The sequence below is a fragment of the Lampetra fluviatilis genome, chromosome 24 (genome assembly GCF_964198595.1).
Source record: "Lampetra fluviatilis chromosome 24, kcLamFluv1.1, whole genome shotgun sequence".
Lineage (NCBI taxonomy): Eukaryota > Metazoa > Chordata > Hyperoartia > Petromyzontiformes > Petromyzontidae > Lampetra > Lampetra fluviatilis.
Genome location: NC_136298.1, coordinates 6668243 through 6683371, shown reverse-complemented (window position 1 = coordinate 6683371; position 15129 = coordinate 6668243). Strand labels below are relative to the sequence as shown.

General features: G+C 47.1%; 1 protein-coding gene across 4 annotated transcripts in view; it reads right to left on the bottom strand.

Moving 5' to 3' along the window:
* Positions 1-1131: 1131 nt before the first annotated feature.
* Positions 1132-15129, bottom strand: part of LOC144941097 (beta-1,4-galactosyltransferase 2-like) — a 41944-nt gene continuing 27946 nt past the window's right edge. For 2 of the 4 annotated variants that reach the window (XM_078867576.1, XM_078867577.1), the window contains 2 exons: positions 6209-6344; positions 1132-3565 (listed from right to left, as the gene is read on the bottom strand). In XM_078867576.1, coding sequence (XP_078723702.1) covers positions 3377-3565; positions 6209-6344 — 325 coding nt within the window. In that variant the 3' untranslated portion in view covers positions 1132-3376. The remainder of the gene's footprint in view (positions 3566-6208; positions 6345-15129) is intronic. The other 2 variants (XM_078867578.1, XM_078867579.1) reach the window with 1 other exon arrangement.

Genomic DNA, 15129 nt, shown 5'->3' with positions numbered 1-15129 from the left:
ACCTTGACACTGCAGTTGCTCTTCTCGTCAATCGGTAAACGGCGACAGCACAAAGTGGCAGCGACAAAGATGCACCTCTGATGAACACCTGTAAGAAATTATATTAAACTGCTCTCGTCCAAACATGAGATCACCATATCAAATTTTATTGTGAATGTGCCACGCACTATTGCCCACGTTATTCCACAATCATAAAGATTACCCGGAGAGAATGGTTAAACATTCTGAATCATCTTTTCAATAAGAAATACAAATAAACAAAATAATATTAAACGGCTCACATCACACCACACAGTGCAAATCAGTTAAAGTATCCATACCGCATGTTCATGTATTCTAAGGAAATTGTTCAAAAGATAAAAAACACATTATTTTCATTTAACACAAAGTACCGTATTATCTGCCAGGGCTCGTGAGAGAATAACCAGATCGAATGGATTGTGAGTACGGGTAGTGGAATGATTGCTGCAAGAAATTGGTGAAGGAATGGTCATGCCCCAATAGGCCAAAACACCAAGGGAGTAGAACACGATGTTATAATGAATTATTTCTACCTTTTGACAATGATTAAATTATACATATAAATACATTTAAAACACAACACCATAATACATATAGTCACAAGTATGTGCATAGGAGCGTAATTTTACAGTTACTTGTTCAGTTTTGTCTATTAAAGTTACATTTTTCCCAACAAATATTAAATGTCTTAGCTATGTTGTTTATTCACCCTGTTCAACAAGAACAGCTTGCACCACAGCAACATGTGCTTAAATGTTTAAAAAATATATATTTTTGTGAAACATGGCCTAGATACCAACGTGTATTAAAAAAATAAAAAACCAATCCCGTACACCAACCCGATTCCCGAGAAGACTACCCCTGATGAAGCTCAAAGCAGTTTGAGCGAAACGTCGATGTTAAATTCAGCCACGAACAATTGTAAGCCACCGGTGAGGTTCATTGTTAAGAATATGATCGGTACATCAATTGGCATGTATATTATATTTTCATATTTGTTGACGCATACATTTAAACACTGAGAAAGCTTTTGCAAAAATATACATTTGGCTATATTTTTTTTAGAAGGGTACTATGTTGAGCGCAATATTAGTTAGTGGCTGTGGACTTTCCGTGCTTTCTCTTGACTTGAGTGTCAAACTCCCACTAAAGATTATCTGTTTAGTTAACTCGCAATGGTGATGGTTTATTTTTAACTGTTCAGTATGAGACTTAAATAAATTCAGAACGATAGTCTGGTTCTTTCCGTTTGCGTGAAACGAATTAACTTTTCGGCTATTATCTTGGAGGCTAAATTCAAATAAATTAGATTTTCACATTTTTTTTGATCTAAGCATTACTTGTGCCAAATTTCAGCTCTCTTGTCTTTCTCGAACTTCATGAGAATCCATGTCAGTGATTATCATTTATGTGTTTGAAAACAAGTGATAATTTCCAGTCTCTTGTTAATCCACTGCTGGATGAAGCTATGTCTGTCACGGGGGTTGTGTGATCATACTTCCCCACACTGATTATTAGTAGCGATAATTATTGAAGAGGGGAGGCCACGACTAGTTCGGATATAACTCGCTAATGACGTTAGCCGGGGCGGGGAATCAACCACAGGTCACCAGGTTCGTAGATCATTGTACTCACCACTGCACCACCGCTTTTCACATGTATTAAGTAATTTAAACGTAAATCCATAGACTGCAAGAGCAAGTTTACAGAGGCCAGCTCTCTAGTCCTTGTAGAACAGCACGATCATTTACTTGTGTGTGTGCGCGCGTGCAACTGTGCAAGAGCTACCCCATCAACACTGCACAGGACAGTGATGCTAGTCAGGGGTCCAGACACTCTGTGGAAGTTAGATTGCAGATGGGATCTGGGAGTTTCAAGCCCCACTTGATCAACGAGGCATTTTATGCTTTGATTATACTAAATATATGCGACTATTGGCTTCTGACTCCGAAGCCAACGATTCCTTATGCATTTAAAGTTTCTGTCATCATTATCAATGACGTCACATTGTTAAAGGCAGGAAAAAACATGGAAACTGAAAAACACTGAACTTGTACCCAATAATGTTTTGGGAGTCTCTTGGCCTTATCTAAAAATGCTGAGAGGGTTGGGGACACCCACGACACTCCCAGTGGCAGCACCACTGGCTCGATATCGACTCTGCACATGTGGGTTTGGGCAGTGGTCGGCAACCAAAATAACAAAAGCAGCCATTTTTTTCGAATTCGGTAAAAAACTTGATTCCTTTTGCAAGGAATCAAGTCTGCATTCACCACGTGATTGTGGTGAACATACAAACAGTACAAAGACAATGCACGTATCACAGCATTTATATGCTCACCCTCGGTATAGTCTGCTGCTCACCCTGCACTGCCTTTGTGCTGTTCGCCTTTTGGCGTTCTCTGGTCTGACCCCGGTGAGACTAGGCAATAAAGAAGGCTGTCTCTGGTGTAGGCCAATCAGTTTCAAAGATAATGCATATATTATCAGAGTTTGTTTGCATGTTCAACATAAGTATGTGTGGTTAATACAGACTTTATTTCCTTGCAAAAGGTTTCTATTTGGTGTTTGAACATCTTAACACCTGTAGTATTGCCAGAAAGGGTAGAACCTATTATTATTTTTCGGGCATTTATGATCCCCACGATTGACCCCAAATACAGAGCCTCTCAGCCCAGGTCAAAAACAAAAACGAACCGTAATTCATACAATGCACTCACACCTTGCATGTAAATCCAATCAATTGCGCAGCTATCAAGTGTGCAGGCGGTGAAACTGCACCGTTGCTTACATGTCAGTGGGGCCCAGATTCTGGGTTACAAGAAAAATGGAGGGGGCCTCATGCCAACCAGGCTATGCCACTGAATTTAGAATACTTAATTTACAATATAAACACAACTCACTATATATCTGTGGAATAAATGACCACGGATATATAGCGAGGTCCCTGTAGAGAAGATTGTCACCCTTTTTACTTTCCAAAGACGAAACTCAGACATTTTCAGTCAGCCGAGGTTACTCAAGACTGTGCAGTGCACTGTTACATACCAGTCAACCCATATTCTTGTACAGGGAATAAGAGTTTTCATGCCCATACGGCGTACAGCTGTTTCAATACGGGCAACATCTTTTTATATTTGTGTTTCTCCCTTGTGATGGGACTTTCTAGGATGAACGATGAGATGTATAAGGGCATGGCGTGACCAATAAGGTCTAAATTGGTCTGTAATAAAGTAGGCACTGATAAGGGGTTGACAGGTATGCTGTTAGAAAGTTTAACACGACGCCACCAGATCTCGGTAAAATTCAATTCCTGCCACCTGACAACAGATACCAATTTCCCGGACTCTCTGGGTCAAACCCAGGTCATACCGGAGTCAAACCTGGAAAGGTGGACACACTGGGTCTCTACTCCTAAGGGTTGCCGACGTTCACTGTGACGTTCGTATAGAGTGGGTCGAGTTTTTTTTCCACCAGCGAGTACTGAAGTGAGTTGATGCCGTCTTTCCACATCGTGTTGCTGGTTGACTGAATCAAGTTGAACCTACACACACGCAGCACACGCACAGCACACGCACAGCACACGCAAAGACAAAGATTCGACATGTAACTTACAAAGGTGGTTGTGGAAAGTGCTGCAAGCACCTATGAGGGCCGGAATGGCACATGAGCATGTGGGTGTGGCCAGAACCTCGCCCCGGCCACCTTTGTCTCTCGAGTGCTGGTGTATACACAATGCATTAGATACTCATTTAGGACTAAATAAACCGAGTGGAGGTTCATGACCAGTCAGCATAATCATCACCACTGTTAGACATAGTTTGGTGTTGAACCCGGGTGACTGGGTTTACAACGCAGTCCACTAAATACGGTGCCTACGACCGCATGACCAAGAATTAGAGGCCGACCGAAATTTGGTTTTGGTTTCGGTGCTGAAAGTTGTCAAATGGCCTCTTTTGGCATAGTTTCAGCCAAAAGAAATTTTTTTTACTTTCGGTTTACTTTCGGTTTTGGCCGAAAGTAAATTTTTAACTTTCGGTCTGGTTTAATTTTCGGCTGAAACCAGAAATTCAGTTTTGGTCGGCCTCTAAACTACACGCGCGCATGCGACTCCGGGCAGCGGCGGCGGCGGTGGTTGATGGCAGACGCACACACGCACACTCAAGCAAGGATGGGGGAGAGAGGGGTGTGGTGGTGGTGGTGGGGGGGATAAGACAGACGACGGAGAAGAATAAGAAAAACATTACTTCCCCCACAAAACCACCAAACTAGCGAGCAGCAGCAGCAAGCAGCACACGCGTAGCCAGCACTCGCAGCAGCAGCCGTCCACCAGGAGCACTTTTGTTTGAGCGGCTCAGAGGCTGGACTCTCACAGGCAGCTCGAGGCACGCACAACACACACACGGGCGCACGCACAGCAAACAGACACGCGCATGCACTGAGCAGATTATAGCAGCGTGCTGATGTCAACAGTGTGCATACATGCACGTACACACTCATCCGCCCACCAGTCACACACACACCAACCTACCCACCACCCTTCCAATGATCCAATTCAACCCTCCCACCACCCCATCCCACCTCCTCCTCCTCCACATGGGTTCAACACAGCAGGAGGGGGCTTGGGTGTGCATGCGTGCGAGTCTGTGACGCGTCTAGAGGCTGACCGAAATTCGGTTTTGGCGCCGAAAGTTGGCAAATGGCCTCTTTCGGCATAGTTTCTGTTTCGGCTGAAGCCAAAAAGTTAACTTTCGGTTTACTTTCGGTTTCGGCCGAAACCAGAAAATCAGTTTCGGTCAGCCTCTACCAAGAATGCATGCTCCTGATTTAATCAGACCTCAGAAGCAAAGCATGCTTGAGCTCGAATAGTGATTAACAAGCGTTATAGGTTGCGTTGTGGGCAGCAAATGAAAGTATCAAAATCCATTGTACTGTATGTACGTCTATGCTTCAAGAAAATCTTTGACGAGGGACACCAAAACACATCAGGCAATTGTGGCATTGCATTCTTCTGCAAATCTACTGCCCTCTACTGAAAACTTTCAGGGCTAACAAAAGGAGTGTTTAAAATATTGCTGGCTTGCGCTCAATCCTATAGACTGCCACTGGTCAAGTGTTGATGCCACTTAGAACGACATACAGTCCTCGACTTACGACCCAACTTCCATGAAATATATCTTTTTTTCACATCGACTTAAAGCTTGCCGATTGAACAGCGGCACTATTTTGTTTCGCGATATGTAATGAGTTAACCTCGTGCTGTAAGTGTTTGTGTGCGTGGGCATTTAAATATACGATACATTTTTTTGTTCTGTCTTACGAACGGGTCTCAGGAACAAATTGTGTTCACAAGTCGATGACAGCCTGTACTAGGGTATCAGCTAACATGGGTGAAGGGCGGAGAGGGAATATTTAACATCTTCAACAGAAAATTGGGATGCTATAAGAGCAGACTTGTTAGGTCAGACGCCAAATGTGCAATTGCTGAGGAATCTGGCAGAAGGAAGGAAGCAAGGGTGATGATGTGTACTGTGATAGCATCAACGGCTTTGCTTTCACGATGTCGAACTTGCCCTCGGGAGTGCCTCTCCAGCCACTTCGAGGCATCTGAAGGGTGAGGGTGGGACCCTGCTGTTCAGTGGGGGGATTCTGCTGCCGTGACACCGGACTTGCAATCCACAGGTCACAAGTTCCATCTTCCAGTGCAGCAGTTAAAACAATGGGAATGCTTTTGTTTGTTTGCCCGCCTCTCTGCTCCCAGCAGTGAAAAGGCATTCACCACAGTTAGTCGATCTGCTGCAGATCGCATGTGATAGAGTAAACTATATGTACTCCCACCTTTTCCAAGACATCCGTCCAGCATTGAAGACATCGACCCTCTCGATAGAAGTCACTCTAGTGGAGGGCCATCCACCAGCAGTGACATGAGACAGTAATTTAATGGGCTGCACCTTTACATTTACTGCTCATTATTGGAGCATGGGGAACACCAGATCACCCCATTTAAAGCTTGCTGTTTGCCATTTCTGATCGGTATATATCATGGCTTCCTGGTCTAAAAGCAATACGATTGTGTTACTTCACAAGGATCATAGGACTCCATACAATGCCATTTATTTGCCTCTCGTTTCTGCTCATGCAACGGAACTGTGTTCACGCATATGAACTGTGTTCACGCAACACACACCACGCGCTGAGCCGATGCTGGTCCAACTCGCCTTTGTGGGTTCGGCTCGTTGTTCTTGTCATTTGTGTGCTTTATCATTCGGTATTGGCCAATCTCGCCCGATGGTCGAGAGATGTGCATTCCAGCCAGAGACACTCTGTGGGGGTGGTGGGGGAAGACAAGTGGAAAATGCAACTCCATCCTGCCTGCAACATCACAACTTGGGTTGCACCCTTTAGGAGGTACAAACAACATTCATTGTTAAGATATCACAATACAGTAAAACTTCGTTATTTCGGTATTTGATCATTCGTAATTGGGGATAATTCGGCACGGCTGCACTTTCTGCATATATACAGTACGAGTAATTCACCATGAGCCGAATTGCCATACCGAATGGTCCAATTTCGGCATACACGTAGAGCGACGCTGTGCACCATGACCAAAACAACGACTCAGTCTGGTGGCGGCGCGTGCGGTGAGCGTTAGTGCAGACCTGTTGCTTCGGAATTGACCTTGTTTATGCACTCTGTGCAAGCCAACACTCCAAGACATGTCGTCTTCACCTACATCAAGAAGTGATAGAAAGGGACCGAAGAATAAATCCCATATTTTATATTTTTAACATACCGGTGAATACACCCAATCACTGTACTTTATGTTTTCGTGTTGGTGATCTAGGCCACTTGCAAGTGAGAGGGGTCCAGATATCTTGAGTTCTCACCTGGTTCAACAAACAAACTAGAATTGTAACTATATTATACATTAATCAGTAAAAGACGTACATTTCCCCTTTAGATGTATTTCTAACGAGCAGCCCAAATCTCCTTTGGATATGACTGTCTGCCTCCGGACATAGCGTCCTGCCAACCAGAAAAAAAGTTTTCAAATTCTTCCCAGCGAGCCCACCGTGCTATGTCGAGGCTGTTTAACAAGCTAAGATGCAGGTATTTCCGCCACTCGTGGCATACATCAAGCTCATGTGCCTTGGTCCAGCTGGTTTTGGCAACCTGCACCCAGTGACTCGCGACTTGATTTGGTGTAACCGGTGGTCGATTGCGCCCTGGTGGTCACTGGGCAGCACCGAGCTTGCGGACAAGTTGCTCAGGCCCTTCCTGCTTCATTTACAGAAGTCTGCATTGGTGACGAGTTCCTTCCAGCGAGAACGCCGCATGATGTCGAGGTTACCAATCAGATGAGTCGTTACCTCCAGGTAGCCAGACTGCTCATATTGTCGAAGTAGCTCGGTACACTCGGCATCAAGACTCGGGGCATAGATGGCATAAACACCACGTGGTATGGTCTTTGTGGCTGGTAGTATTAACTCTTATTGTTTCCTTCTTATTTTCACGATCCTTAGTGTAATATTTGCACACAACCTTTTTTTTAATTTTAGATACCATAGCACTGGTCGCGCATTTGCACGGGATCCATGGCCGGGGTGGAGGGTGGGTAGGCGTGATGTCTGTACTATGCACGTGTAATTTAGCTCTCAGAGACACCGTCTTGTCTTTCTGTATATTTATTATGAATAAAGTCCACTGACAACTCAACGAGTAACCACGAGTGACTATATACACTTGGAAAATTAGACGACTCTATTCTGGGATAGCATAGCTTCTAGTCTCAAGATAACGAAGACGATAGAGAGGACCCATTCCAAGGTGACGGCGACGAAGGCGATTCCCCACACCAACAGCCCCCAGGTCCGGTTTGTGCCTCGCCCGATCCGGCCACGCACCTATTCTTGAATTCTCCTCACCGCATCTGCCTCTGTCAATCTCCACCCTTATTACACTTTCCCGCCATTGGATCCCGTGCTCCCCCTCACGTGACCCTGTCAACGCTTGTCCCATCAATCATCATTAGCACATCCATTAGTAACCATGGTCCCGGTGAACCACACTGTCCCTCTATCGCTCCGTACTGTCTGTACATGTGTAAGGGCAGTACGGGATGATGTAGGGACAGTACGGCTTCCCGTAGCCATGGTTACTAATTAACGTAGGGAACAGACAGGATCACGTGGAACCTAAGTGGTCGCTAATAATGATTGATGTGACAAGCTTTGACAGGGTCGTGTGAGGGGAAGCACGGGGCCTAACAGTCGTAAATTATAATAAGGAGAGAGACAGACAGGGCCAGGTGCTATGAGAGAGGGCTTGGGGAAAAGGGGTGTGGCCAGGTCGTGAGGGGGAGAAAAGCCGCCGTGAACCGGGGCTCTGGGCTGCTGTTGTGGGGGAACTGCCGTCGCCGTCGTTACCTTGGAGCAGGTCGTTTTCATCATCCTGAAGTGGACACCTTGTAGTCTTGGAAGGCGAGAGTTATGTTGTCTCAGAATAGAGTTATCTAAGTTACCCAAGTGTATATAGTCTCAAAGCTACATTACACATGGACCCGGATCAATGTTGCGAGATGACGGTGTCGCGCAGATATGCGCGGTAATGTCATTACTGTGCACGCACACTTTAGTAGTAGCCAGTCAGGAATCCAGCCAAGAGGGCAGCCAGTCAACAAAACTTTTTTTCTAATGTAGCATGATGTATAAAAAATAAAAGTTAAGCTGCCTTGGCATTATAAAACGAACTTTCATTTCATATCACAGTACCTCGGGGTACCAAATAATACAAAATGGTCGAGGCAATTAAATATTAGATTTCTGGGACACTTTTTTTCCAGGGGTGTACTTAACTCCGCGACTGGGGTACCATCAATTCGAGATCAGTGCTACTCCGCGATGTCGAAATGCCAAACTTTAGCATAAAAAATCCGTTATATAAAAAAAATCTACTTTGAATAGTGCATCGTGTACAGCTCTTCGAGATGAGTCATTTGCCGCATCACGGACATTTTGCGAGAGCCGGGGTACCACCATAAGGTTCATATGCAGCTATGTCCTCGTCGTGTCCTCCGCAAGTACCCAGTCATGTGAGCTATGTCTGGGGAAACCAAAGCTGCAGCTAGCTGGCCGAATCGTCATGATCCTGGCCAATACGTGATGATAGTCACACCAGTTACACCTCCTGCCCAGGGCTTAGGCTCCAGGGCTGTGGGGCCAGCACTCCGTGTTCTTCAGCTTAATGTGGAAGGAATATCAGAGGCTAAACGTGATGTCATTCATGAAGTAGCCACTTCACACAATATCGACATAGTCTGCTTACAAGAGACACATGTTTCTGACGACCAAGCAGAGAGTTTCGAGATAGCTGAATATGACCTTGTCTGTTGCTCAGTGCACCCACAATATGGCTGTGCAATGTATGTAAAATGTGAACTGGTTGACGTCGAACTGCTGCCGCCCTCTGTTATCTGTGGTGCTGTGCGCATTGCCTCTTATACTGTCTGCACTGTATACAAACCCCAAAATTACTCATGGGGTATACCAGTCAGTCTACCCAGGTTTCAGCATTCTGCGATATACGTTGGAGTTTTAACAGCCACCATACAGAGTGGCAATATGCAGTGTCTGATGACAATGGCGAGGCGCTTGTGGAGTGAGCATCACAGTACGATTTTCACTTGGTACACGACCCTAAACAGCATGGCACCTTCCACTCGGCCAGGTGGAAACGTGTCAGGGTATCATAATCAACGATTTTTGGGTTTAGATCGCGTTATTCAGGGTATGCCGGGCGAGCTGATTGTCCTGCACGTGCCGGAGGAGGCTGCAAAATGGCTCTGTGGCTATTTGGGCTGACGTTCGCTCAAATAACATATGTTTATCTAGAAATATTGTAAATGTATCTAGTGCTTTGATTGTGGTAAGTCGCGTCAAAGAGCATTCGCTAAATTAATAAAAAACGAGTTCTTTTTTTGCAGTATATACTTTTTTAGAAATGGCCAGATTGTCCAGATTATGCTTCTCCAGTCTGATCCAGTTTCTTAACTCACAGTCAGTGCCCTGTCATAACCAGCTTCTCCAGTCACAACCAGTTTCTTCAGCCATAAACACTTGTTTTAACCCAGAATTCAAGGTCAGCATTATCGGCTATCCTAGCAGTCCTTGACTTATGCACATCCGCATTTACGAACCAGGTTCCACGAGATATATATATTTTTTAACATAGACTTAAAACGCGAACTCTCACGTGAACTGTGGAACTATTTTGTTAAGCGGAGCGATCCTCCGCAAGATGTAATGAGTTAGCCTCGCGCTGCGAGTGTGTATGTGCACGCATGTGTGTGCACGTGTGTATGCACGTCTGGTAAAAACAACCCTCTACCTTCTCGTTGGTGCTGGACGGCAACGCTGTGGTGGGCAGTGTCGTGGGGGGAGGGCCAATTTATATTGGCCATTCCCCTCATGGCATTTGTAACCAACACAGCAGCCAAATGGGGGCTCTGTACAGGTGCGAGGGGCTGGTAACCACTCCACCTTCATATAATTACCACAAAACCACGATGAAAACATTTCATTAAGCTTGTGCTGGAGTCCCTGGGGGGACAGGCGTCTATGACGTCTCCCAGCCAAACTCCATTTGGCAGAGCCAGGAGACTGAATCCTTACCCTGGAGTCTCCTCCAGAAAAAAACAAAAAAACACTACGGGTGGCCACGTGGAATGTTCGAACGCTCACTGCGGAGGAGAGGCTGCCACTCCTTTGTCGGGAGCTGAACTGGTACCGCCTGGATCTCTATGGTATTCAGGAGGTCCGGTGGACCAGCTCTGGCTACTGCCGCCATGAGGGGTGGGCAGTCCTCTACTCGGGGCAGGAGACTGCCAAACAACAGGGAGTGGCTCTTCTTCTGAACAAAAGAATGAAGGGGGCGTGGGAGCGTGGCGGCGAGTTGTGGGAAGCTGTAAGCCCCAGGCTACTTTGGCCTCGTCTTCCCATCAACCAGAGGCGAAGAGTGGTGGTCGTGGTTACTTATGCCCCCACCGAAGACGAATATCCGTGGAGGAATGCAGGCAAGGCCGATGAGTCAGATGCCTTATATTACCTCCTGTCACAGGTGCTAGCTAAAGTGGCCCCTCGGGATAGAGTGATCTTGTTGGGTGACTTCAATGCCCGAGTTGGTCATGATGCTGGCACCTGGTCTGGAGTGATTGGAAGGAATGGGCCAGATCAGCTCAATAACAACGGCAGGAAGCTGCTTGATTTTTGTGCAGCCCATGGGCTTGTAATTACCAACACGCTTTTCTGGCATCGGCACATCCACACATCATGGATGCATGCTGGGTCTAAGCAAGAACATTTGCTGGACTACATAGTGGCGGAACAGCGGCTGCAGGCCCATGTCCTTGACATCAGGACCTTCCGTGGAACTGATCTGCCCACTGACCATCGACTTGTCATCTGTAAGATGCGCCTGCCATTCTTCCACTCCAGTGGTGGGTGTACACCCAGAACCCCATTCAAACACAGTGGGATTGGTCTCAGATAGCTTATGAAAGTTGTAAGCGAGATTTTCATCATCATTTGTGGCTGGGGTTGGCATCATCCCCCACTCCTGATGTCGAGGGGAAATGGGTAAGGTTTAGGACTGTGGCTCATGCAGCTGCAATGGCTGCTTTGGGTACACAGTACAGACCTCTCCAGAGACCCTGGCTGACAGAGGAGGTGTTCAGGCTGGCTGAGAAAAAGTGACAGGCCCATTCTCATCGTCTACAGCATCCCATGTCAGAGAATGAGGAGGCTTACCGCAGCCTTCACTCGGAGGTTCGGAGAGCCGTCAGGCGCTGCAAGGATGGGTGGTGGTCGCGGGTTGCTGAGGAGATGGAGTCTGCCGCAATGGCCCGTGATCATAAATCGCTCTTAAATTCCATCAAAAAGTAACCTGCAGCGCCACACCTATTACCATCATTATGGGAAAGAACAATGATTCAATCTCTGACCCCCAGGAACAGGTTTGCAGATTTGCGGAGCATTTCTGTGAGTTCCTGGAGCAGGGGAAATCCCTCAGCCTGGAAAACATCATGGGACAAAGTGGGGATGACCCTGCTGAGGCTGTAGTGCCTCAAATATTGGAAGAAGTCACCCCCTGTGAGTTGCTGGCTAAGGTGCTATCTGTTGAGGAAGTACTGAAGGCGATCCGGAGTCTGAGACTAGGAAAGGCACTGGGCAGAGATGATCTCCCAAGGGAAATGCTGAGGGAGGGTGGCGTTTGTGCACAAATTGCCCTACATGACATCATAACAGCAGTCTGGACCACTGGACAGGTTCCGCAGGATTGGAAGGATGCCTTGGTGGTCCCCCTCTTTAAGAAGCGGGACCGCACAGACTGTAACAACTACAGGGGCATCTCACTCCCCAGTGTGCCGGGAAAGGTCCTAGCAAGGATTATTCAACATCGCCTTGCCAGGCATGCTGAGGAGAGGCTTGCGGAGCCCCAATGCGGTTTTAGGAAAGGGCGGTCCTGCACATATGCTATATTTTCTGTCCGTCTGCTACAGCAGAGGTGTAGGGAATTCTAACAAGTCCTACATATCTGCTTTATTGACCTGGTCAAGGCATATGATACCATCAGTAGGCCTGAGCTCTGGGTTGTTCTTCGTACTTTCGGGGTCCCTGACCCTCTGCTCGTGATCATTAAGGACCTTCATGATGATGAATGGGCCCGGGTAAAACTACGTGGCCAGGAGTCGGAGCCATTCCCTATTCACCTTGGGGTGTGACAGGGATGTCCTCTGGCTCCCACATTATTTAACATCTATTTTGACCACTTAGTTCGTGAAGCCTTCAATAGCTGTACTGGAGGAATTTACATCTGGTACAGATATAATGGGAGGCTGATCGATGCCCGGGTGCGGTCAACCATGTTATGTATGCCGATGATCTAGTAATTGCTGCTCACTCATAGGAGGAGTTAGAGGCACTGCTGCTAAACCTGGAGCTTTCCACTTACCATCAGCCCCACCAAAACTAAGCACCTGCCTGGGTATTTTGTACCATCGGACACTCCACCCCACAACTCCCAATTGGTGATGGGGCAGTTGTGGCGAGAGTGGAGAGTTTCCCATACCTGGGCAGTGCTCATGATCAGCTCTGGTTTGACAGCAGTGGTCTCACTCCGAATCAGTCGAGCGGCATTATCTTTTCATCGGTTGCATAACGCTGTGTGGAAGCTACCTGGTCTGTCACTCCCCACGAAGCTTCAGATCTTCTCAGCCACAGTCATTCCCTCCCTTCTTTACGCTTGCGAAATGTGGACCCCACCCCTAATGGAACATTTTCGCTGGTTAGAAACATTTAGGCTGGCCTGCCTATAATCCATCCTGGGTTATAACTAGGCTGGATTGTGTGAGGAGCTCACAAATCCTTGAAAGATCTGGACAAAGTACCATCAGTGAGCTCCTCCGGCAGGCTGGGTCATGTAGCCCGCATGCCAAGCTACCACATGCATAAACAGCTTTTGTTTGGCCGGATCGAGGGGGCTAAACGGGCACGGCACGGGCTAGAGAAGAGATGGGGTGATGTGGTACAGGAGGATGTGGAGCTGAGTGGACTTGCCGATGACTGGTACCAGCGGTGTCAAGATCGGCCTCTGTGGAGGATGCTCGTGCAGGACGCTACTGGTTAGTTGGAGGCAGTCACCCTCCAACAACAATGGAGAGTGGAGGAGCGACACTCACAACAACGAGCGGAGTGCCAGGTGGCTAGAGCACAGCAAGTTGTCACAGTAGGGGGCACAGGTGGTGCAGTCAGTCATTTCAGTCAGTCGACCCGTGGCACCTGGTTCTGCCCTGTGACCTCGTGCCAGCGGGCGTTCGACACTTCACGTAGCTTCAACGTGCACACAGCCTGGCACAAGCGTCGTGGTTGCATCACCACCAATTAGTGGCGAATGGCGGTTGTTGTTGTGTGCGTGCGTGCCCTTGTGTGTGTTTGTCGGGAGAAGTAGTGCAATGGTTAGCGCTCTGTGCTGCCAACCCGGCTACCCGCGATCGATTCTAGCTCATGACCAACACCAGTGACGATTATCTGAATGTATTCTGGGCTTCCCCTAGGTCAGGGGTCGGCAACCTGCGGCTCCGGAGCCGCATGCGGCTCTTTTGAACCTTGACCGCGGCTCCGGGGCGGATGCTAGCGAGGGGAGGAGGCGCACTGTGACACCTGCTCTGGCGTTGCCGCTGCTGACAGGTCGCCGCTCCGCTCCACACTGCCCGCCCGGTGACAGGCAATAACGTTGCCGTTGCTTTGTCACATGTTTGGAAGAAGTAAAAACCTTCCTGGGCAGCAAAGAGCTCACCTTTGCTGAGCTGGAACAGCCAGAGTGGCTGGAAAAATTACATTTTATGGTAGACATGACAGCACATCTAAACACGCTAAATACAACCCTTCAGGGGAAAGGAGGCACAGCCCTGCACATGCTGGAGGAGGTTTTGGCATTCGAGCGCAAGTTGACAGTGTTTGTCAAAGATTTACAGAGAGGTACACTGTCTCACTTTCCCTCTTTGAGAGAGTTCAAACAAAGTCATGATACGATAAATTTGGAATATTTCAAGTCTGCAATCACCACAATGCAAAGTTCGTTTGGGAAACGATTCTGTGAGTTCAGAGAGGAAAAAACGACATTATCCTTCCCTGTCACTCCCCTGGCGATCGATCCATCCCTATTGAATATGACTGCATTTGCAGGTGTAAGTCAACCTGATCTTGAGATGGAACTGGCCGATATAGCCGACAAAGATATATGGGTGTCCAAGTTCAAATGCTTGACCGCTACTCTTGAGGATGTTGCCCGTCAGAAGGCCATTCTGGCTCAGAATCATAAATTGAGTGATATTGAAAACCTTCATACTCTCAGGTTTTTTCGGTAAAGTCACGTAGGTAAAACATTAAAAGTAATGAAAGTAAAATAAAACAAAACAAAAATAAAAATAAAATTCACGACGTTTCGGAGGCAACACAAGTCTCCGTCATCAGGTGGGACCGTCACAGCCAGATTAGCTGCATCAAGTGAAGCAATGATTCAAGATGTAATCCCTTATAAGCAAGTTGA